The 22124-nt window shown below is 37.6% G+C and overlaps 2 protein-coding genes and 1 long non-coding RNA gene across 11 annotated transcripts; 2 read left to right on the forward strand and 1 right to left on the reverse strand.

The window, feature by feature from the left end:
* The first annotated feature begins 866 nt into the window (after positions 1-866).
* On the forward strand, positions 867-3009 carry LOC112190883. Its single transcript, XR_002932675.2, has 2 exons — positions 867-1026; positions 2861-3009. It is a non-coding gene; the product is annotated as an uncharacterized LOC112190883 (long non-coding RNA).
* Positions 3010-8315: 5306 nt separating this feature from the next.
* On the forward strand, positions 8316-12706 carry LOC112190829 (putative disease resistance protein RGA3). Of its 5 annotated transcripts, none has more exons than XM_024330322.2 (4): positions 8316-11138; positions 11460-11549; positions 11639-11969; positions 12362-12706. In XM_024330322.2, the coding sequence occupies exon 1, from the start codon at positions 8458-8460 to the stop codon at positions 11113-11115; it is 2658 nt and encodes an 885-aa protein (XP_024186090.1). In that variant the 5' UTR covers positions 8316-8457; the 3' UTR covers positions 11116-11138; positions 11460-11549; positions 11639-11969; positions 12362-12706. The 5 variants fall into 5 exon arrangements, with proteins under 5 accessions (XP_024186090.1, XP_024186091.1, XP_024186087.1 ...); XM_024330319.2 differs by having other exon boundaries at positions 8318-11138; positions 11268-11549; XM_040515611.1 differs by lacking the exon at positions 11460-11549 and adding an exon at positions 11268-11396 and having other exon boundaries at positions 8318-11138; positions 11639-11984.
* A 449-nt stretch (positions 12707-13155) lies between these two features.
* Positions 13156-20852, reverse strand: LOC112183348 (S-adenosylmethionine carrier 1, chloroplastic/mitochondrial). 5 transcript variants are annotated; one of them, XM_040515655.1, is made up of 6 exons: positions 20704-20852; positions 19832-19939; positions 19457-19543; positions 17714-17775; positions 17508-17573; positions 13156-13524 (listed from the first exon to the last, which is right to left on the reverse strand). In XM_040515655.1, exons 1-6 carry the CDS (start codon positions 20750-20752, stop codon positions 13381-13383), a joined length of 516 nt encoding a protein of 171 aa, XP_040371589.1. In that variant the 5' UTR covers positions 20753-20852; the 3' UTR covers positions 13156-13380. The 5 variants fall into 5 exon arrangements, 4 of the variants coding, with proteins under 4 accessions (XP_040371589.1, XP_040371587.1, XP_040371588.1 ...); XM_040515653.1 differs by lacking the exon at positions 20704-20852 and adding an exon at positions 20195-20689; XM_040515654.1 differs by lacking the exons at positions 13156-13524; positions 20704-20852 and adding exons at positions 14794-15541; positions 20195-20689.
* Between the last annotated feature and the right edge of the window lie 1272 nt (positions 20853-22124).

Consider the following 22124-nt stretch of genomic DNA (forward strand, 5'->3'; position numbering starts at 1 on the left):
CTACCCCAGATGATTCATTTGAAATTAAAGGAGGAGGAACAATCACTGCGGATCCTTCAGTTGATGATGTAGAGGGGGATAAAAACTTTGACAGGTGAGAACTCCGAATTATATTGTCTTCATTGGGTGAGTCACGGCTGAGTTGATCAATGGGTAATTCATCAGCATCTGTCCTATTCGACTGGTCATGAAGAAGTCGGCTAGATGGCTCATGATGTTAGCTGGATGAGGACCCCACGGGTAGGTCATAATGTCAGCTGGCTGGGACAAATCCACTTTGGGATGCATTCTTGTTCAACTGGTCATAGTGTTGGTTGGATAGGGACCCCACGGCCACGGGCCCACTGCCATTGTCAAGACTATCTTCTGTTTCTCCTTCAAAAAGCACGGGTCCATCTTCTGTTCCTTTTGCCAAGGCCATTGTAATAACCCGAAAATTAGTGTCAACTATAGAATACTATATTATTAACTATATTCGAAAAATCTTTGTTATTGAGCTCAAGACTCTCATCTATGTTATATTTTTTTTATGCATGTCATTTTAGTACTAATTATTGTAATTTTTTTTTACTAGAGTTCTTTACTTATTAATTGGGTAAATGTGCATATGGATGTGTGAGTGTACATACATATATATATATATATATATATATATGTATATATATATATATATATTTAGCAAGTAGATTTATGCTTTCTTTCTTTTATTACTTTTTTTAATTTTATCTTATCATTTTAATCATTCAACCTAAATAGTAATTAGTCACTCACCTTATAATAATTTGTCACTTACTTATTTTATGCTTAATTCTAGCCTATATAAACACATGATCTCTATCATATTTCCTACAAGCTTAAAAATCAAGTGCAAAACTGATTTGAAGCCTCCTTAGTTGTAGAGAAAACTCAAGTTCCCACACAAATCCTTCATCCTTTCTTCTCTTTAGAAGCTCCCTTTGTTTTTCTTAAAGAAGTCCAAGCTTGAATTCAAGACCAAAATCTTCACCTCACCCCTGAGTTTCTTAAGTAAGTACATGATTACATTCCTATATTCTTTTGTCTTTAAGATTTATCAAACTACATAATCAATGATAAGATGGAAAAGGATCTGCTCTGCTGCAAACCAGTATTTTCGTATATAAAAAAATCTGTTTTGTCAAAAATAATTATAGTATTAAATTCCTCATCAAAAGTTCTTCAATTTAGGCTTTTGAATCACTAAAAAAGGTTAAGAAATGAAGAAGTTATGGCTAATCAAAGTTTTCAACTTTTAAACTTGCTGGAAATCTCATACAGCCATCACAACTTCAAAAATTCATATCTCCCTCATTTCTTAACCATTTTCTACAAACTTTATATCAATTTGAAGCTTAGGACCTCTACTTGTGATCTGGAAAGTTTGAGAATTAATGGTAATTTTATACTATACGTAAAGACTGAGATATCAAAGGACAGTATTAAAAATATCGGTTTCTGCACTGTTAAGGTTCTTCACCATTTCTGGACTATATCACTCTGATTTGGACTACATGACTTATTCCTTTGGATTCCTTGTGAAAAACCCTTTGAAATGATGTACTCATTTGACTAATTCGGACTTGTGATGGACAACATAACACATCTTGAAGTTTGATGACTCTAATTGGAGAAACATAAACATGGTTGATGAACTTTAATGGATTTGGACATAAGGACTGAAATACTAACTATAATATAATTTTGTTAAATTGTTTATAGTTACTTATTTAATGTTTGTGCTTTATTATTACCTATTTTACTTGATTTCAATTATGTATAAGCTTCTTTTTAATGTTTATACTAACTATAATTTAATTTTGTTAAATTGTTTATAGTTACTTATTTAATGTTTGTGCTTTATTATTATCTATTTTACTTGATTTCAATTATGTATAATCTTCTTTTTAATTATGTTGTTTGCTAGTGAATTTACTTATTTGTGATATACAATTATGTTATACATGTTTTCATATGAGATTATTCCTAAGTATATGTATCTATATGTGTGTGTACATATACATATATATTACGATCTATAATTTATAAAGATTGTATGTTGTGAATTTGATTATGTCTGAAAAATATAATTATGAAGCCGGGTGATTACAACAACCCCGTGCTTAAGTGAATTACTGGTAAATGTGCTTCGTGGTTATGCTTCGTGGTTGTGCTTCGTGGTTATGCTTTGTGGTTGTTAAGCTGTGGGCCCTAGTCCCTTCAAATAGTACACTATTATACTCTTAGGAAGGGTGCTTACTTTGAGTATGCATGCCTTGGAAGTGTCCTTGGTATGCTGCGGCTTACCCGTGCTTTGGTATTATATATGGACCCTAGCACGTGGATTTATGATTTGATACCAGTCAACCTGATTTTCCCGTGTTTTGGTATTATGGACCCTAACACGTGGATTTATGATTTGTTACCAGTTAATCCGAAAATTCACTAAAAAGATAAGTGTACTTATGTTATATTGATCAAATATCTATCTATGATATATTTTGAATATGTGAAGGTGTTAGTGAAAAGAAAATCAAGCATGTGTTACTTTAATGTTATTTCACATATTAATACTACAATATTTGTTGGTTTGATAAGAAGATGTGACTATGTGGTTTATTACCAAACCATTCACACGAATAAATATATTTGTATATATGGGTGTGTATGTATTGTGTGTATATATATACATATTTAAGAATTTGTATGAACATATAAATGGTTCTTGGTACATTTTAATTGGTTGTTCAGTTTTGATTTCTTATAAGACACATTAATATAAGAATGTAAGTTGTGTACTTATTGGGCTTGTGTTGCTCATGATGCTACACCTTCTTGTTTTCAGGTAACGAGTAGACGCTTGGGGAAAGTGGGGTGATTCTCTAAATAAATGAATGTTTTATTTTCTACTACTATTTCAAGAAAAATAATGTAATATATTTTTGTTCAACTTCAGTATTGTAAAAATAATAATTTCAATTCCGAATAAAAGTACTATTCAGACTTATTTACAAATTCTCTTACTTTAATTCTTTGAGGAAGTTTTATTTGAAACAACCCACATCACGAATTCGGGTACCATATTTCAATATAATATTGGTCTCGGATTTGGGGTGTGACAGCCATGGGTCCACCTTCTGTTTCTTTTTCCAAGGCCACGGGTCCACCTCCAGTAGAACAATCAATATTCCTAGCTTTTGTTTCTTTTTCTTTTCCTACTGCTCCACCTTCTTTTTCTTTTTTGCTCCACCTTTTTTTCTTTTTTGTTTCCAACCTAATCAATATTCCCAGCTTCTTTTTCTTTTTCTTTTCATACTGCTCCACCTTCTTTTTCTTTTTCATTTCCAACCCAATCAATATTTCCAGCTTAGACTGCTCCACCTTCTTTTTCTTTTTCGATTCCAACCCCAAATCTCGATTCCAATGTTTCTAATTCTTCAAATTCTTCAAATGTAAATAAATCTCGAGGATTTCCTTTACAATCTCTCTCCCCCTGAAGGGAAGACCCCGAAGCTCCCCCTGAATAATAAGACTCAGACTCACAAAACGCAACATCAAGAGAGACATGTATAGTGCCAATAAGAGGATCATAACATCGATAACCCTTCTGGAATTCAGCATAACCAACAAATATACACTTACGGGCACATGGATCAAACTTGCTACGTTGAGACATAGGAATATGAACATAGGCAACGCACCCAAACACACGGAGTTCTAGGTTAGGTAACGATGGAAGTGACAGAAGTTTATGAAGTTGCTGCTGAGGGTTTTGAAATTCAATCACCCGAGAAGGGGTACGATTAATAAGGTAGGCAGCGGACTTCACAGCTTCTCCCCAATATTCACGAGGTACATGCATGCCAAACAAGGAGGCACGAACAACTTCAATCAACTGCCGATTCTTTCTTTCTGCCAATCCATTCTGCTGAGGAGAATACGCATTCGACGTCTGATGTTGAATTCCATGAGATTGCATAAACTCCTGCATAGGGCCTCCGCCATTATCAGATTGAAAAACTCGAATAAAATATTGGTACTGTGTAGACACCATCTTATGAAACTCTTTGAACTTAGAACACACGTCACTCTTGTTCTTCAATAAAGACACCCAAGTCATACTGGTACAATCATCAATAAAAGTCACATAATATCGAGCTCCAGAAAGAGAAGGGATCTTGGCAGGGCCCCAAACATCAGAATGAATTTTCATAAACGAAATGCGATGTGAAATTCGATGACTTTTAGCCAGTTCACGTATATCACAATGAAAATTTGAAACACTAACAACAGAAAACAAATGAGGTTGTAGTTTTTGAAGATAACTAAAAGACAGATGACCCAAACGATGATGCCATAGCCACACTGTTTCCTTAGCATTCTCTACCCCATTGACCTGATTCACTTGTCCTAACAGCTGTTGCTCTCCACTTTCTGTCACATCCAAGTAGTAGAGCTGTAGAGTTTCCCCCTTCTAACACCATAACCAAGAATCCGCCACTTCAGAATGTCCTGAAACACACATAAAGAGGGATAAAAAGTCACAATACACGCTAGTGCTAGAATAATCTGGCCAACAAATAGGAGATTATATGCTAATGAAGGGACAACTAGTACAAAGTCAAGGGTTAATGTGTCAGATAGGACAACAAAGCCTTCTCCGGTAACCAGAGTTGGAGTACCATCAGCAGTAGAAACAATATGTTGAGAGGAAGGTTTTAGCTTTTTCAAGAGGCTAGGATCATTAGTCATATGGTCAGATGCACCTATATCAATTATCTAAGAACTATTCATCGATACCTTACCCTTCATACCTGACTGTGCTACGTTAACGGAGGCATTGGATGGTTGCTCTTCCTCTGTAGTAGCCACAGCAGCGTTTCCAAGGTTCTTTCGAGGTTTCTTGGTGAAATCCCACCAATCAGGGTAGCCAATTACTTCATAGCACCGTTACTTGCTATGGCCCAAATCTCCACAAACCAGACACTTTGTATTTGCATATGGATTTGTCTTACCCGGAGGGTGGCGTGGTGAAGGAGTTGAGAAGCCTGGGGGAGGACCTTGTCTGCGTTGGACTGCCATGACAGAGGATTCAGAGGCATGTCCCATTGCTTGCCTATCAGAATGCACCTTTTGAACATAGGCATAGCTTTGCTCCAAGTTGAATTTCGGGTCTTTGCGTAGAATCTCACCACGGACTTGATCATACTCTGAATCGAGTCCACTAAGAAACATGTGAACTCGCATTCGTGCCATAGCAGTAGTCTCTTGAACAATAGTAGCCACTGTGTTATTTTGGGAGGCCATACGCTGATCAATCTCTTGAAACATTCCCACCAATTCATTGTAGTAGGTAGGAAGAGTCCGGCCATTCTGTTTTGCTCCAAAACACTTCTTGTTTAGTTAGAAAAAATCTTGGTTTCATTAGAATCATCATAAAAAGTCTTCTCAACCGCTTCCCAAAAATCTTTGGCTGTTAGGAGGCGGATATACTGATTCATGAGTGATGGCTCCATAGAATCAGTGACCCAACTCTTCACTTTTTCATTGTTTGTGGCCCAAACTTCAAATTCAGGAGAGTTCTTATTTGGTGCAGCTTTGGCTCCAGTAAGGTAGCCGACCTTTTCTCGTGCTCCAATCCTCATCTTCATAAGAGGTGCCCATATGGTGTAGTTGGATTCACTCAAGGCAACACCCATAGGAAACGTTGAATTATTTTGAGCGGTGGTATGATAATGGTTGATGATTGGAGGCATGTTATGGAGTGCAAGGGTGGCAGCGTCGTCTTCCATAGACCAAAAAATAAGAAGTCTACACTTGACCAAGCTAAAAACAGTAGGAGGTCAGGAGGTCTAGTAGGAAGTCTTAGTCAAACAAGGTGTGCAGACTTAACTAAAAAGGTGCAGGATGTCTGTGTCTGCTAGGTTGAATCATCCAAAAAGTGTGCAGCAATTTCAATTCAATTGGTGATGATGGCTTTCAGTTTCAATGTAGCCAATCGGTGACTTTCAGTTTTGCACTTCAAGATATTTTTGTCTTCAATGGTTCAGGCTTCGGGTTTCGGCTCGGCTATGATACCTAGTAGAAAATAAGACTTTGATATGTTTGTTGTACTTCAATATTATTCATCTCTGAATAGGAGGAATATATAGAGATATAAGTGTAATCCTAATAGGACAATACCTCATACAATTATACAGAATATTTACATAATATTCTATAACTTGAAGGTCATTAACCACATCGTTCGTGCTCCTCAACAATGTTTTTTTTTTTTTTTTTGATTAGATGTTAGGTTTCTCTAGTCTCTAAAATAGCAAGCATATGTTCTTTTATTCTTTGAAAAGAAAAAAAAGTAAAAACAAAACAGATGTTCTCACGTGTGAGTAAACCGGCAACTACGGGTTGTGGAATCAATAACTCCTTCATGTCATAATCACGTGCAATACACGTGATCTGCAGTAACCACGCTGCACCACAGCTGCGTAGCCACAAGGGTCCTTGACCCAAAGCCCCAAAATTGAACAAAATTATCCTACTTACCCCAACAACAGATTTTTATTCCCAACTACCCAATTTAACGTAAAAAGACACGTTTACCCTCATCCTACTGTTTGGACCCAAAATGAAAATTGGAGCCAAACACCTACATAATATATTACAATTTATGCCACTCATCTCTTATATCTCCCCCCGCTCTCTCTCGCCGGAAGTCTCTCTCCTCTATCTCTCTCCAGCACGCCAGAAGTCTCTCTCTCTCTCTCTCTCTCTCTCTCTCTCTCATACCTCTCTCATATCGCCTCCGTTCTTTAGACGGTGGAGGAAACGCTGGAAATCCATGGCACGAATCCGGCCCCAGCTTTCCCGGTGTTGCCTGAGCGTAGCTCGCTCCGGTTGCCATCATTCTTGAGGAAGAGCAGGTGCTGCCAAACGTGGTGCTTCCAAACGTGGTGCTACCAAAGCAAAGCTAGGGTTTGCAAAGCTCCTGCCACCACATATTCAGATCTCGTATTTGCAGCTTCCCAATCTCGAAAATGGTGACCTAGATGATCAAGAAGCGAGAGGTAATCAGGGCTACTCGAACTCAAAATGTGCTTGGAGAGAAGGGAATGAGGATTAGGGAGCTGACCTCAGTTGTGCAGAAGAGGTTCTCCGCCGGTGACTGCCATGTGGGAAGAGATGGGTGCCCAGAGCATTATCTGGGTGCCCTGATCAAATTTTTTTTTTTTTTCAAATATTTCAGGTTTGATATTTCAACAAAAAAGTCATTTTTTTTAGAAGAACAGAAAAATAATTGAGTGTACAGCATAGAAATCGAGTATTAATATCCATATTTTTTTAGGGAGGGGGGGGGGGGGGGGGGCAATAGACGTCTATTGCCCCAATATACGCTTTAATAGACGTCTATTGGGGCAATAGACGTTTTGAATTGATGTAATATTTTCATTTTTTTTTCTTTAATCAAAGTTTTATTTGTCTAAATTTAAGGAGTTTAGTTCCTATTTCGGAGATTGAAAGTTCTATTGGAGGGCAATAGATGTCTATTGGGGGGAAATATATGGCTGATAGACGTCTATTGGGAGACAATAGACGTCTATTAGGGGGCAATAGACGTTTTGAATTGATGTAATCTCCTTTTTTTTTTTCTGTAATCAAAGTTTTAAAGTCCTATTGGGGGGCAATACATGACTGTTAGTCGTCTATTGGGGGGAAATAGACCTCTATTGCTCCTTTATTAGGGGTAATAGATGTCTATTGGGGGCAAAAAAACATTTCTAGTGAAATTTTCAGCAAATTCCGGTGGGCGGCGGCCTGTGACTTGGTTTCGGCGGCCGGTGACCTGAATCAGGCGGCCGGTGACCGGAATCAGGCGAAAGTTGTCCTAAATCAGGCGGCCGGTGACTGAGGTCCGGCGAAGTCTCCTATGATTTTTCTCTCTCTCTTTCTCTCTCTAAGTAACAAAGGGGTGAGGGGTAAAATAGTATTAAAAAAAAAATTAAAAAAAAAAATCTTAATGGGGTATGAGGGAAGACACCCTTAGAGTGTATTGGGTAAGAGAGAATTAAAAAAAATTAATGGGGTAAATAGGAAAAAAATTCCTAAAAATAGGGTAAATGGACAAAAACCCTTTAAAAAAGAAGTGCAAAATAATTGATGCCTGCTTGTGGCTGCCATCCATTTAATAAGTGCAAAATAATTGAAGCCTACTTGTGGCTGCCATCCATTTAATAAGTGCAAAATAATTGATGCCTGCTTGTGGCTGCCATCGATCCATCGATCCATTTAATAATGGAGTCTAAATTGGCTGCCATCCTGACTTGACTTCATTCACTCGTTATGATGGAGTCTGGATTGAGTTGCTATATAGTATCTATATACAATTATACATAGCTCTAATATTTCCTACTTCACTAACCTCAGAATTCCTCTCTTTCTCTCTTCATGGAGTTTGCCAGTAGCATTGCCGATAACGTCTTGTGTAGCTTAGCTTCACATGCTTCCCAAGAGATCTCCTTGGCATGGGGCGCCCAACTTGAGCTCACCAAGCTCAACAAGACCTTATCTGTCATCAAACTAGTGCTCGAGGATGCAGAGAAGAAGCAAGTGAGAGATCCCCTAATCACTCGTTGGTTAGGAAATCTCAAAGATGTTTGTCATGACGTTGATGATGTCTTAGACGAACTGGACTTCCAAAAGTTGCGATTGAAAGTGGAGGTCGACAACTATGGGAAGATCAAAGGAAAGGTACGCCGATTTTTTTCCCGATGGAATCCAGTAGTGTTTAACTTCAAAATGAGACATAAAGTGATAGAGATTAGAGAAAGACTAGTTGACATTGATAATGAAAAGAGACAGTTTGCTCTCCTTGAGTTTGTTAAGAGAGCTGAAGATCCTCGTGCGCCCCAACAAGTGCACGATGACAGGAGGATGACTACCTCTAAAGTTGAGGCTTCAAATGTTATTGGAAGAGATGATGATAAAAAACAGATTATCAAGCATCTCTTGAATGACACTGATTTCTCCAATGAGGAGAATGTTTCTGTTGTTTCCATAATTGGGTTAGGAGGGTTGGGGAAAACAACACTTGCTAAATTGGTGTACAATGATAAAATAGTAGAAGAAAATTTTGAGACAAAGATGTGGATATGCGTCTCAGACAACTTTGATATTCAAACATTAATTCGAGGTATTATTAATGCTGCAAATGGACCAAAATGTGAGGATGAAAGTTTGGATCTTATGGAAAGAAAGTTGCAAGATACTCTTAGAGGTAAAAAAATTTTATTAGTGTTGGACGATATCTGGGATTCAGAGTCGATTGGAGTAACAATTGAAAAATGGACTGATTTAAAAACTTTGTTAAATGTGGGCGCTAATGGAAGCAAAATCATTATAACAACACGAAATAAATCAGTTGCTTTACTTGTGAGTCCCTTATACATGCATTATTTAGAGGGTCTTTCCCACAAAGATTGCATGTCCTTGTTCATCCAAAGGGCATTTAAAAGAGGAGAGGAGCAGCGGTATCAACATTTGATAGAAATTGGAGAGGATATTGTGAAGAAATGTGGAGGAGTTCCTTTAGCAGTTGCTACTGTAGGGAGCATGCTCTATTTGAATACAGATGAACACCGATGGTCGAGTGTCAGGGATGATGACATGTGGAGTATAGGGAATGACAATATTCTACCTGCACTCAAATTGAGCTATGATGCATTGCCACAACACTTGAAACCGTGTTTTGCATTTTGTTCACTTTTCCCAAAGGATTATCAATTCAACAGTGGCTTCTTGGTTCCACTATGGAGAGCACAAGGATACCTCAAAGCATGTAAGAAAAATGAAGATTTTGAGCGTATGAGTATAGACTATATAAGACAGTTTTGCTCTAGATCTTTGTTTCAGGTTGAGACAGATCTCAAAACAGCCATATTTTTTAAAATACATGATCTAGTTCATGATTTAGCAATTTCAGTGGCACAAGTAGAGTACTCCACTGTCAATTTTCGTCCCTCTAGTGCTTTTGAAATGGTTCGACATGTGTCAATATCCAAAAATGACTTGCTTGGAGAAAAGGCACAACTTCCCGATTTCATGCTCAAGTCAAACAAATTACGAACCATTTTAATTCCTAGAGAAGATTGCCAGATGAATCAACGTTTTGTGAAGACATGCATCTCGAGACTCAAATGTATGCGGGTGCTAGATCTCAATGGGTCGCCTCTTGAGGAGTTACCAAGTTCCATTGGTAGTCTGTTTCATTTGAGATTTCTCAACTTGTGTTTTAATAATAAGATAAAAAGGCTTCCCAATTCCATCAGTAAGCTGCTGAATTTGGAGGCTTTGGCCCTTGGGGGTTGTGACGCACTTGAGGAGATACCCAAAGACATATGGAACCTGATCAACCTACGGAGCTTGACGATAACAACACAGCAGACATATTTGCCAAAAGGAATTAGACGCCTCACCTTACTTCAAGTTTTATATTTTAAAGGATGTGTCAATCTTAAATCTTTGGGCGAAGAGATCCAATTCCTCAACAACCTTCGTACACTGGCGATTGCTAGTTGTAATAATTTGGAATGCTTGCCACCAAATATGAAACACATGACCGCTTTACATACTTTGTCTATCGATGATTGCGAGAAGCTTCAGTTGATGAGATCAGGGGAAGGTCCTCAAGTTCTTCGATCATTGATGATCTATAAATCAAGTTTGGAGGCTTTGCCCCATTGGCTTGAAGATTCTGCAGACACTCTACAGAGCATATTAGTTTCTGAATGTCATAATCTCACGGCACTTCCGGAGTTGAAAAACTTCACATTCCTCGAGCAACTACACATTGTAGAATGCCCCAAATTGTTGGCTTTGCCGCAAGGGTTGCATTGCCTTACTGAGTTGAGAGAACTGAACATTGAAGGGTGTCCTGAATTGAGCAAAAGCTGCAAAAGGCAATTAAAAGGTGAGGAGTGGTCAAAGATGGCACGTCAGGTGAAGATTACACTCGACGCTGATGATGAAGAAGATGAAGCCCACAATCGTTTGGCCGACGGTAGGATCGCGTACCCCACAACCCGCCACCGGCGACGACGCCGTTAGTCACCTCAATTCCTCGTCTCCAGGTAACGAATCAGAATTCAATGAACTAGAGTGATCTGGTGTATTGAATTGTTGAAATTTAAGATAATTTTGATTGAATTGGGAAATTTTGATTGTGATTTGTGTACTGATTGGCTTCAAACTCGGTTCAGAGTTTGCATTGGGTGAGTGTTTTGGGGGTACAACAGCTGACTGCTTTGTAACCACTGGGTTTTCAAAAGCATTGGAGTTGAATTAGGATTTACCTGATTTCAGGAAAGAGATCCATCTACTGATTTCAGGTTTCATTTCCCTCTATTCTTCTGTTGTTCTGCAGCTAATTTCTTGCTAGTTTCCTCTTTCAGTTTGTGGCATTTTCTTATTTGGTTACTTTGGATGATTTCCCTGACGGAGATGCTGGATTTATTTCTTTGGAGAACCGCAAATACATTTTCGTAAAATCCCAAACTTGATATGCAAATCGCAGGATAAAAACCTGAAGAAAGATGTTCCTCTCCTAATATTTTTGTATATCAATTGGCAGACATCTTTCCAATGCCTATTGAACAAGCAAGGAGGAAAACTAGCTGCTTAGGAATATCCGTTTGTTCCAATCAGGGTGCTTCAGAATGAACAAGTCCTGCACTGCTGTATTGTTCGAGCTTGGATTGGTCAAAGATGACACGTCAGGCAAAGATTACACTTGACTCTTATGTGGATACTGATGATGAAGAAGACAAAGATGAAGGTACACCAATGATGGACTGAAGATGAAGAAGATGAAGAAGATGAAGGCACACCAATGATGGACTGAAGATGAAGCTGAAGGTCAAGAAGGAGCTTTCAATGGCAATACCAAATCAACTGATACTTAGGTAACAAACAATCTGGTACTTTCTAATTTCATCTTTACATATGTGGCTTTCATATATCAGATAATTAAGAGTTTTAACTTTTAATAACAACAAAAAATGGTTAACAAACTCTTATTTAAAGCATAATATAGATCATCAGTTTCTTATTTTACACTCGTATATATGGTAGCTACAAGTTTTATGATCTTTGCCTTGTCCAATCTTTCACAACTGCATTGCAAGATAAAGTACCAGTAGCTGCTTATTCAATAAAGTATGTAAAATGAGGATTCAGATTAGGAGTTAGTACCAAAAGAATGCAAACTTTTATCAATTACTCCGTATTATAATCAGAAATGATTCTTATAACAAGCAAGATAGCTGCCTGATTTTCATAAACTTTTAACATGTAGGCTTTCCATCAAAAGCATGCGTGCCGCCATTGGAGGTGCTTCAAAATGAAGAAGTCCTACACTGCTGTATTGTTCACTTATTTTATGCTTGGATCATGTTCGAGCTTGGAATTAGAGAGATGTTGATGAACTCAAAAGTGATGTGTGATAAGGTAATGAGATTGTTCGAGTAGCTTCATTTGTGATGCTTGTGTGATTTTACTGTATGATAAGGCATAAGCTTGAATGTTTTAAAAGGTTGAGAAATGTATTGTGATAGTTGTGTGATTTTGTTGTATTATAAGGCATAAGCCAGAATATTTCAAAAACTTGAGAAATGTATAGTCAAATTTGAAGCTGATCATACTTTCAACGTATTATAATCATCTCTGGAAGGCAGCCAAGCTTTAAAATGAAAGACATCCACTTTTGAGATGGTTATCTCTGGCATAGACCATGTTTGTGAGGATGCCCCTGTTGGCAGAGCCGATTGAGGACACTGATACTGAGGCGTTTATGTCAATTTACCGGTTGTAGTGTTTAAATGGTGATCAACAGTATTGAGGTGATGGATGTTGCTAACCATTTATTGGCTAAATTGTTTTGACAGTATGAACAATTATTGTAAGAAGCAACTTTATAAAGATGCAGGGCATGAATAGGAAAATACATAACGCAATGGAAAATACATCAGGCATTTCACACACTAAAAATGGAGAGCATAAAGGATCCCCTTGGTTTATCTACAAGTTAGTCCTGCTACAGGTGTGACTTTTAAAAAAAACTATAGCTGCTGTGTTGTGAGAATAATCAGCTGTGAATTAAAACAGTTTTATATTTGATAAATAATATTTTTAAAAGTGCTGTTAGTACATAAAATAACTGCAGAGTGTGTTTTGATCCACATCAGTTTCTAAAAGCAACCTCTAGACTGCTTCTAAAATTTGCTGCTAGTGACCTATAACTTTCAATTAAACCTGTTTTTTATTTATTTACCAAATACAACAAAATCTAAAATTTTGAACAAAAGTTGAGTTTTTTTAAATGCGAAGCAATCCCAAATGGAGCCTTTGTGTCTTCACCAACTGTTGGTCGTCCCTGAGCAAATAAGCGCTTTGTTCTCTCGAAAACACCAAAAAAATTGAACCGCCAATCCCTATCCACAGCACTTTTGGTCCAATACCCTGGAATAAACATATATGTAAACAAAACTTGCATCAATCAGATTGAGCAACAATCACATCATACCCTGATTTGTAATGACTTGAGGGGACCATAAATTCATTAAGTTGTAATAACATGAGAGAACTTCCTAATTAATAATGACTTCATACATAGAGAGTACTTCCCGGGAAGTAGATAATGTCAGTCTAGGCATATCTATACAAACCAAGGGACTACTAGTCTCTTTTGTTTTACCTTTTCTTTTATTGAAATTAAGGACAAGTCTTTATGGCCCCAGGAAGGAGGAAACTAAGAAGGTTATTTTAAAAATATGAAGTTGCTGATAAAGAGTGAATTTCGTTCCCCAAATATAAATGCCTGAATACTGTTAAGAGTTTAGGGTCAAAGTAGAAATGGTCAACATCAAGTTAGTATAAATAGGAACTTTGCTTTACTGTAGGGATGTCATCTTTTTTAAAACTACCTTGAATTTCCAATAATCAGTTTTTCCCTCTCTCTCTCTTCTTCTTCTTCATTCTCAATAGCCTCCATAGCTTTTCTTCTAGATTTCTTCAGCTTTCAGAATTTTAACATGGTATCAAAGCCCATGGAGGCCTGACCATCGCTCACCGCCATTTTTTTTTTTCCGCTGCTATCTGTATCAGTTCGCCAATCTCATTCATACTCTTAGATCTTCTCTGTTTGTCTTCAATTCAAGGAAAGGTATTCATGAATCGAGATTTTGGGGCTATTCATAATCTTCTTGAGCAATTTTGATGCTACAATTAGTGGGTCTTTGTGATAATTGAAGAAAAATTTCATCAAGATTCAATCTTTTAGATCAATTAAGTTCTGAAGAAATGGCATCTCCTTGTCAAACTTGCAATACTATCTCAGTCCGATTGGATGAGACCAACTACCCGACTTGGGTCTTTCAGATGCAACATCACCTTAGAGGTCATGGTCTCTTAAAGTTTGTGGATGGCTCTCATCCCTGTCCACCTCAATTTCTTGTTATTGATGATGGCTCTCTCAAGAATAACTCTGTTGCTCGAGAAAAATGGATGGAGCAAGATAGTTCTGCTATTTCTCTGATTATCATTACACTCTCTCCGGACGCTCTTACTTTAGTCGTTGGTTGTCTGACATCAATGGAGGTATGGCTTACTCTTAAACAAAGATATGCTAGTACTTCAGAGTTGCATATTATGAAATTAAAGTCTACATTGCAAAGTATTCAGAAGGGTTCCGACTGTATAGAAAAATATTTGCTGAAATTTAAGAGTGCTAGAGATCAATTAGCTTCTGTTGGTGTTACAATATCAGATCAAGATGTTAAAGGTTTGATTCTTGCCGGTCTTCCTATTGAATATGGTCCCACTAGACAGATTATCAGAGGCAAAAATGATATTGAAATGGAGGAAGTTAGGTGTTTGTTATTATCTGCTGAGTATGAGATTGAATTAAAGCATAATGCTTTGTCATTATCCTCTCTTGCTGCTATGATTGCACAAAATAGTCTTGCCAATTCCTCACCTACCTATATGATGAATAATGCCTCAGCTAGCAATACATCTGATTTCCTGTCATCTCAATTTAGTCAACAAAGTAGCTGTTTTGCTCAACCCACTGGATTTATTGCTCAAAATGGTGAAAGTGTGCAGCTGCCTTATGATGGATATGGGAATGGTGGACTTCAACATAATGGAGCATTCAATCTTAGAGGATTTCAACAAACTGCAAGTGTTCAGCAAAAACACAATTTTCAACCCAATAGAGGACTAATGCAGCAACATGACTTCTCACATCAAAACTTCTCCCCACATGTGAGCTACACTAATAGTGAGAATTACTCCCAGCAAAGCTATTCTGATAACAATGGCAAGAACAGCTTCAGTAGACCACACATCAGCAACAACAAAAGTTACAACACTGGTCAAAGTTACTCGGGCTCAGTTGTTTGTCAGATTTGTGAAAAACCGGGGGGAATGCAAGTACTCTATGGTGGTCCTCAAGTGCAGGGCTACTCTCAGATTCCTGTAACAAGAGAAGATGACAATGGCAGTAAAACCAATATTGAAAATACTCAAAATGTTTCACAGGACGAGTATGTGAGTACAAGTAAAGAAAAACAGGAAGTGGTTTCAAAGGAGGTTTCTAAGGAGAAGATTGAGTCTGAAAGTGAGAATGGTGATGAGGGAAATCAGCCAGAGAAGTTTATGGAGGAGAGCTCTGATGAAAAAGACACTTTTCCATTTGAACTTTGCTTGCCTGATGAGGATAGCTTAATTACAGTGGTTGATTACAAGGATATGGTTGAGCGAAATCAAGTCAAAGCTGATGGAGTAAGCCTAAGTGCAGCAGTTGATAGTTCTAGTAAGCCGATGGACTCAAAAATTGGAATCCAAGATGCAAACTCTTCTCAGGTCTACAAAAGTGAAGCCATTAATGACGTTAGTGATATGAGCAGCTCCAGTAGTATGAGCAATGACATGTACAAGCCCCACAAGGTGAATGGTGTAAGATGGGAAGCGATTCAAGCTGTCCGAGATCATGATGGGATGCTGGGTTTGAATCATTTCAAGTTGTTGAACAGTAAACACAATACTCAAGGAGTTGGGTTGTCACATCTCAAAAACAAGAAAGTTGATTCGTCTGCTACAACATCAATCTGTTCATGTTCTAGGGCAGGATCAGTGGAGAAAGAAAATAGTGACTTGAATAAGGATGCTGCAGAAAACAAGGCATTTATCCCTCCATATTCAATTCCCTCTAAATGGCAACAAGCTATACTCAAAGAAATTGACACTTTGTTGATACAAGGCACGTGGCAGCTTCCTTGTACTTCTCTTGAAAGACCTCTACTGAACTGTAGGCAGGCTTGTCGGCCTATGAAGCTATGGCAATTACCACTCATTTCTCCTGGTTGAAACTACTATCAAAGGACTCTGCTGCAAACTAGTTCTTGGTTCTCCAAGCACTAGTTTGAGGGGGGATGTTAAGAGTATAGGGTCAAAGTAGAAATGGTCAACATCAAGTTAGTATAAAACTATAAATAGGAACTTTGCTTTACTGTAGGGATGTCATCTTTTTTAAAACTACCTTGAATTTCCAATAATCAGTTTTTCCCTCTCTCTCTCTTCTTCTTCTTCATTCTCAATAGCCTCCATAGCTTTTCTTCTAGATTTCTTCAGCTTTCAGAATTTTAACAAAAAAATAGCAAGTAATTCAGCCGCACAAGGCTCAAGTCTACTTGCAATTCTTTCTCCCACCGCTGCCACTAATGATCCACTACTATCCCTGTAAATAATACCCACACCAACCTGGCCACCATTTTGACTCACAGAAGCATCACAATTAACTTTTAGATAGCCATCAGTGGGTGGAGTTCATAATGTAGGCACAGCTCCATTAATTACACTCTTTACCACCATGCTCCAACGTCTGGGCATGCATAATTCCTGCCCACAACTTTCTAAACTCTGACAGATGTTCAAAGGGAATACCAATCTCAGAACCCTATCCCAAATGAACCCACCTCCTCACACCTAGCTCTCTCAAAGATATATTTATTCGTTCCATCTACACTACCCACATATGCTATCATATCACATCTTCCCAATACAGTTCCCCTCTTTCTGGCCAGCAAAGAGCTTATATTTCTCTGCCAACAATGCATTACATGAAGCTGGGTTATCTAAGTACACATTTTTACTTCCCAGTCACCATATTGATGTTATAGTCAAATGTAAGTCAAGTCAGCATATTAGTGAGGTCAAATCAAAGTAACTACAAGATTCTCGATGAACAAGGCATAAGACTAAACAATCAATTTCACTTCCCCTAAGAAACATAACTTACAAGAACCGAAGAAAAAACAAATGCAATATTAACAGCACAACATTTTGCATAATTGTTTAACTTTTCAAGAGCTGCAATAAGATACATGGCAGTCATATTTTATAGTTTTATATTACAAGGGATATAAAGGCTCAATGCATACCTTCAAAAGAGTGGGAGGTCCTTCTTCCCTCACAATAGTCTGAACACAGTCAACAATTCCTTTGTACTGGTTGGCAGATCCATTTTTGAAAAAAAAAAAAAGGAAGTAAAGAAAAAGGAGAGCAAACAGTTGGAGGCCCATAGCGTAGTTAGTTATCAAGGGGACTAGGGGAGACAAGTAACATGCTGAATAGCAGATGGCCTTACCTGTACCATTAGTCTAGTTTTAAACACATCAAGGGGAGTGGTTATAACTCCAGTTAATGCACCTAGAAGAGTTTGATATTAAATGTATCAGATAATTGCTTTAGGTCAAACAGATGGATAATTTAGTTAACTCTAATCATAGTAAAAGACAATGAACAGGACTCTTCTATGAAGACAATCAGACAGACAGGAACTTGTCCCAACCAAACTAATCCGATTAAAACTCAGAACCAAAGACATAAAGTAATTTTTTTCACCAGAACTTATCATATTTATCTCACAATACATAAGAAAGACAGCGCACTATTGTTATCTGATTATCCTATGTTGCCAACATTAAGTGCACAGAGACAGTATGATACCACTTTAGTACTCTTTTACAATTTATGTAGGAATTATTCAATCGTACACAGAATACTGTATATCTGCCAGGACATTCTGGAACTACACAAGTCAATATAAGGAGCTGAATTAGTAAAAACTCATTTTAGAATATCTCATGTTGTGACAAATACTAGTAGTCATCCCAACATTGAGGAGTACTGACGGCAGACTTGAGTTGTCAGGCCCCGATGAGGACGGAAGAATTTCAACAAGGGAGACCTTAGCACCCTAATTTTGTCTATACGGGACTCTGAATTTGGGTGAGTTCCAGGTCGAGAGTTGTATTAAGTCGGTCTATGTATATAAGCTATTACAAGAAACTCCATTCGTGACATGGCCTTTTGGGTATTACATCGATGAAAGTATGAATTGCCCATAATGATTTGAAATGACATAAAAGTCATTTCCTATCAACTAGATTTCTTGCCCATAATTAAATTTGAAATGACAAATCTATCACAGAAAGTATGAATTGCAAAACCAAGATTGACAACAAGACATGAACATCATTGCAACTAGAAACCAAGAAAAGTCACCCCAAACTGGACAACAGCATAGTTCAATGTAGCAGTGTAAGCAGAACAATGTAGGCAAAAAAAAAAACTGGGAAAATAAAACAAGTGAGAATCAAGTAAATACTTCTATCCTTCTTTGATACCCAGAAATCCTGCAAACCTGCTTCAGGGACCCAGGCTCAAAACTGGGGCCTCTTGCCAAACCCTACAATCTTCAGGTGGCAGGAAACTCTAGCAAATAGCTAGCTAGGTAATGTGAGAGGATTTTGAAGCCCCCATACCACATGGAGAGCAAACCATGGGCCTAAAAGAGAATACTAAAATGAATGAACAAAAAGATCTTCATGAAACTGAACCAAAAAAAAAAAAAAAAATTGAAAAAATCAAATAAAAAAGAGAGCAGTTTTTGAAATTAAAAGCATGTTGCAGTAGCAGGTATAAATTGTTAAGACCCGCATAAGTCTATTGCGAATTTGGAATCCAAACAATCCACAATTTTATAATAAAAAAGTAAAAAACTAATGAGACCATATACTGAGAGTGTCCAACTCAAGACCAAGAAGCTATTTGTTCCGGACAGTTTTAAATAATCAACAAATTAGTAAAACTTTTCTGAAACAGGAAATGAGTCATTATGATAAACATAGAGAGAAAAAAATAGAAACCCAGGGAAAGAAACCTCATTAATCTAGTTTACTGATTTCCTGAGCCATTCTGTCTTAAAAAAAAAAATATAAAAAAACACAGAGAGATAGAGAGAGAGAGATTGAAGAGACAGAGGATTAAGAGTTAACTGTATCAAACCAAATACATCAGTTAAGTTTAATTTATTTGCATAGTTAACCTGCCTGCAATCTTGTCTTTATAGTATCAATGGGATATAAAGCTGTTTCAACAACAACACCAGCTGTACCTCCTGCTATAACACCCTCTGCAAAATTCACCAGAGAAGTTAAATCACAAATAAAGTAGGAAAGTAAATAGTTTTGTCCATTTAATATCTTATAACTCAAGGTCTTTTGAAGATATGAAGGATGCTCAGTTACTTTACAAAAATTTAAATCTTTAGAACTGAGCATCCTTCTCACAATTATCAACTCAAGGAATAAGATTAATAACAATGATGCATAGTGAACTGCAACCTAGAATTCAATGCATATGTAACTTCAACAATAATGCATATGCGGCACGGACATTTCCATTGCAGTAGTAAACGTACCAAATAAAGTACGCAACAAATCAAAAGGCTTATCGTCCTGCATGCTGACAGATGCAAAAGACTTCCGCTTTGCCATAGTAACATTCTGAAATTTCTTGCCACATGCATCTGCAAAACCATATCACCTGTTCAACCAAAAAGCAAAAGCATACCAACTCTATCTATCCATCATCCCTGTATCCAAAAGCCGAAAACTCTAACTATTCTTCAGTAAATCAAATAAACTTCACTTAAATGAGGGTAACCCTGAAAGAGACTACACCGACTACTGTATATAATTTCCTCAGTTAAAACATTTAACCCGAAACCGAAAAATGGATGTCACAAATTCTAAGATAAAAGGCTCTGATCTCTCCAAATTACCAAATAAAAATCCAATTCTTCCACAATGCATGAAACTCAGAAACTTAGAACACATGAAACTAAGAAAGCCGGGCATTTTAGTCTTTGGAGTCAACGGACAAGTAAAGCTTTCCAAATTGACGGCCAGAGTAAGAGGACCCATCGCGGCCCAATAATACCAGTCGAATCAACCATGAAATTGTTAAAGAGTTGCTAACAACATTACATTGCACAGAAAAACTGGAAAAAGCTCAAATCTTTACCACCAAAATTAGGAGTGCAAAACTGAAGAGATAGAGAGAGGGAGCGGTAGTATGCCAAAATACCAATTATAGCCCTTTCAATCCCTCCAATCTTACGCTATTCAGAGGGCCGGCTTTTTTCACTGAACCTACCTAAACCGGCCGAGTTTAGAAAGCTTAAACTTTCAACAATCCATAGAACACATCAAACTCAGAAGCGGGTCATTTCGGTAATTGGAGTCACCGAACAAAACACACAACTTCAGCAATTCAGAGAGAATGGTTCACCTGATGAAGAAGCTCCGGCAAAGCTCTCCGAATTTCTCAACCACGTCATTAGGTAAGAACAACCAAAGGAGAATGAAAGAAAGTCAAGAACCAAGGGTTCCCCTTTCCCAAAAATGTAGGTTCCTTCCTTGATTGGTGTGTTTGTATGACTGGCTTTTGCTTAAGTGGCTGCTAAGTAAAGCAGCTGAGTGTTTGGTAAACTGGCTTTTTATAAGTGCTGTTAGTGGCAAAAGCAGTGACAAAGTGTTTGGTAGACTCAAAATTGGCTTGTGCTTTTTGTTTGTAGAATGACCAATTTAGATATGGAATTTTTTTTCAAGGATTGATGCTATACGCTAGTGATCTGCAAAATGATCATTCCGCTTGATTACTCTTTGTCCACTATTTTGGGTTCTAAATATCCATAAAAGATAATTCAAGGGGCAATGGAGGTTGATGAGCAGCATATATAGCTCCCCATTTTCATCAGCCAAATTCAGGACCCTCATGTATAGGGACAATAATTATCCCTATTACTAGAGCTACAAGTCCTCCGGACTATTATGCATTTCAAATTTGCCGAAGTTTTGATATTAATAAGGAACCTGATATCCAGACAAATCAATACCAATTTAAAATTTTCATTATTGTAATTAGGTCACACAGTACCATCCCACTATCATATTACTCATTAGCACATACAACTACATCAACTTTGCTGAGGTTTTTGATAGAATGAAATTGGTACAAAGAGCTTAACAATAGAAATTGGTACAAGGTATGGAGATATTGAAACTCGCCACAGAGGAAAAGGTGAGATAGACAAGAAGAAAGCAACCATCTTCATATAACATTGCCATGCAGCAGCAGTGATGCACTGGATTGCCTGCTTGCAAATACCAGTCATTGTTGCTTCAGGACCATAGACCTACAAGAGATCAAAGAACAGAAGTGATGTCAGAAATTTCTTAAGGGAGGCACTTCAAATATCAGCAATACGTATGCTTTTTCTTTAATCTTATTCAATAGAGATTTCAGAAACATTGCTTACCTTAATAGGGAGGCCAATTTCCTCTACAAGTGCCCTCATTTTTGCGAGTCCCCTCTGGTAGTTGGGACCTCCTCCCCTAACATAAAGATGCATCCTATCAACCTTAAGCTTTGTTTCCTGATTGATCAAATATGGCATTGTCAGTTTTGCACTTAGAAAAGATGGTAACAAAACACATACAAAATTGGGGTTTAGCAAAGTAGATTTAGCTGATCACCTTCTCCTTCAAGGCTCTAATAATGCCATTGAATGTTGCAGCTACATCAGTGAAGTTAGCAATTCCTCCTCCAATTACAAGGGCTCTCTTACGGTCATCAGGATCAGAAGTTGCACGCTGTAGAAATAATGAGATTACTTATACAGAACAAAAAGTATGAGGTGCATAACTTAA

This window comes from Rosa chinensis, chromosome 2 (assembly GCF_002994745.2).
Source record: "Rosa chinensis cultivar Old Blush chromosome 2, RchiOBHm-V2, whole genome shotgun sequence".
Lineage (NCBI taxonomy): Eukaryota > Viridiplantae > Streptophyta > Magnoliopsida > Rosales > Rosaceae > Rosa > Rosa chinensis.

Coding starts and splice junctions, on each gene's coding strand:
- LOC112190829 (XM_024330322.2), top strand. CDS start 8,458: ATGGAGTTTGCCAGTAGCATTGCCGATAACGTCTTGTGTAGCTTAGCT.
- LOC112183348 (XM_040515653.1), bottom strand. CDS start 20,336: ATGGGTCCTCTTACTCTGGCCGTCAATTTGGAAAGCTTTACTTGTCCG. Junction 19,544..19,831: donor TTTGTTGCGTACTTTATTTG/GTACGTTTACTA, acceptor TGAATTTTGCAG/AGGGTGTTATAGCAGGAGGT. Junction 17,776..19,456: donor AAAGACAAGATTGCAGGCAG/GTTAACTATGCA, acceptor AAACTCTTCTAG/GTGCATTAACTGGAGTTATA.